This window comes from Aphanomyces astaci (assembly GCF_000520075.1).
Source record: "Aphanomyces astaci strain APO3 unplaced genomic scaffold supercont1.10, whole genome shotgun sequence".
NCBI lineage: Eukaryota > Oomycota > Saprolegniomycetes > Saprolegniales > Verrucalvaceae > Aphanomyces > Aphanomyces astaci.
The window spans coordinates 1,482,436-1,485,016 of NW_009798273.1; the positions used below are offsets into that span (position 1 = coordinate 1,482,436).

A 2,581-nucleotide genomic window follows, 5' to 3' on the forward strand; every position below is an offset into this window, starting at 1 on the left:
ACCAGCAAAGACGCAGAGTACATGATGTAACCAAACGTGCCGATGAACAGCGTGTACTTGGGCCCGATCACGTTCACAGCACCGCCGGCAAACAGACCGAACAGCGCAAAGCAAGCGTACAGCAACGCCGTCGCGTTATAATTGATGGTTTCGTCAGCCACACCGGCGGCAATACTGTTCAGTGCATTGAACAGACCAGGGCACGTGAAGCACACCATGGCCACGATCAGCACTTGGGTCAGTGCGGACGGATTCTTCCAGAACATTGCGGCTACAAGTCGAATTGAAAAGTGAGCGTTTGATGTTCGGCTTGCAAAAAGTTGAGGGGATTATTCAGCCCTGCTCAATAATAGATGGGGACGCTTTTCGCACCGGGCCGGTGTCAAAATAGTTACTTGAAGTAGTTACAACATGTGGTCGTGGACCAATACCGTATGAATAGTAAGTAACACTTACCGTACCCAAGGACAAGGCAAGGCGGCAGCGTACCACTACCGGTTGGAGTTCAAGAAGAAATGGTACGTGAATAAGGAGAAGCGCATGGCGCAGATTAAAGGGCGCAAGCACAAGAACAAGGAGAAGGAGCTCGAGTAGGTAGTTCGTTTACACTCATGTCTGAGCTAACTTGACGTGTATATCGTGCGGTGAGTGGTACATACATGCCACAAAGCTTGTTGTCGTATGCTGAGTTTGGGGAAAAGTCAACCATGTGGTTGGATTGTCATTGTCCTACTCGTGTCTATTGCACTTATGTAGGCGTACTCCGGGACTAACCGGGAAAATCGGACTGAATCACGGGACTGTGTAATACTTGAAGTTTAAAATTGGAAGAAACCTAAAATGTGCATCGTCCAAAACTGAACCTCTCAACAGTAAGTAATAAATGAAGTGATGGAAATATATTTAATATCAAGGGTAATCCATGGTCGAATTTTGGCCATGACTTCAAATCCCAGAGCGAGAACGATTATTTTAATGCAGATAGCACCACGAAAGAATACAAGACTTAACATGTAAAACGCCACCATTTTTTTTGGCGTATGATTGATATGATTGGACTACATTTCAGATATATATCGAAATTGAGCATGATTGGACTACATTTCAGATATATATCGAAATTTAATGTTTTGAGCTTTATGGCCACGACTTCTTGTAAAAGAAAATAAAAGCTTCGCAAAAAAAAATGGATTATATTAAAAACAAGTATTGTTTGTCAAAACATTTATTATACAAGGAAATATACCCAAAACAAGTATCAATAACTATCAAAAAACCATTTTTATTTATAAAATTATATTTCTAAATTATATTATTTATATTTTCCTCTCGGTAATTTCCGAAGAGAGAGTACCTTTTGTAAATTATTCACATGTTACGCACCCGTTTGCCATTATATCAACCAGCAAGTACTATTAGTATTTTACAATAGGGGATTTCAAAGTTAAAAATGCAGCATAGACAATCAAGAATGGGAAGTGTATAGCGCTCAAAAATAATCCAATATCAGAATAGTCCATCGGAACTTTGAGAACCCATCTGAACAGTGTGTAATTCCATTGTTCATTCTTCATTTCCAACGTTGAAACCCCCTAATGTTCAGCAACTCGCCTTTCTTAGAACGATTTCCAGGAAACCTCTGTCAGACGCAAGGCAAATTCAACACTGATATTCACTTCGTTTTAGCCAGAGGCAAATGACTACCGTTCACAAAAGTACTAGCCTTGACCAAAGTAATGAATTGATCCATTGCGAAAACGGATATAGCTCTGCTCAGCAGAACACTTCCCCTTACAGTACAATGGGAGACTAAGCGTCACCACCATGGAGGCGACATGATCCATGGAGACCTTTTTCTTTTCGATCCACCGGTGGAACAAAAACAGGTAGGACTTCCCACAATGACCCCGCCGGCTCCCATGACGTTTTTTCATCTTCTAGGCCAAGCCACTTTACGAGGACTTCGTACCGGGCTTGGGAAATTCGAACACACTCGAGATATTCAACATGGAACCCACCGTCGCCGAAGGTGATCTGCACAGCCAGGTCTTCCGTAACGCCCCACCCGCCTTCACGGTAGCTCATAGGGTGCGTTGAGATGTCACCAGCTGATGTGATCTCCATTTACATGATTCGTCATGTCACCAGCTGATGTGTCTCCATTTACATGATTGGTGACAACCCTGACAACTTGATTAGGGTCCCCACCAATTCAACGCGAGCTTAGATGGTAGTTGCAGCACCGATCCAACCAAAACGAAATCTCACACAGAGAAGTGTTTGCTAACTTGACGGTGGTTTTCCATGGGCTTGTATGGTGCACTTCATCTAAAAACTTCCAACTGGCCAAATTGAAGAGTGGAGGTTTTATTATTTAACGTGCAATTAATGTAGTTAAACCCAAATTTCAGATACGTTAAATACCAATTGCATGCGTTTTATCACTGGAGTGGGAGGTTAAAGGTCCCAACTGCCTCCGGATATTAAATACGGATAAGAGTCACATACAAAAATCAAGATACACTTGAGCGGCCACCCCTATGGCCAAATATCCAAGCGCCCATGTAAAATACCGCTAGGT

The 2,581-nt window shown here is 42.6% G+C and overlaps 1 protein-coding gene across 1 annotated transcript in view; it reads right to left on the bottom strand.

The window, feature by feature from the left end:
• The window catches only part of H257_05633 (hypothetical protein), a gene marked incomplete at both ends in the record, with an annotated part of 2,545 nt that extends 2,279 nt beyond the window's left edge, over positions 1–266 (bottom strand). The window contains one exon of the mRNA XM_009830564.1: positions 22–266. Within this exon, the coding sequence (XP_009828866.1) occupies positions 22–266 (245 nt within the window). The remainder of the gene's footprint in view (positions 1–21) is intronic.
• Between the last annotated feature and the right edge of the window lie 2,315 nt (positions 267–2,581).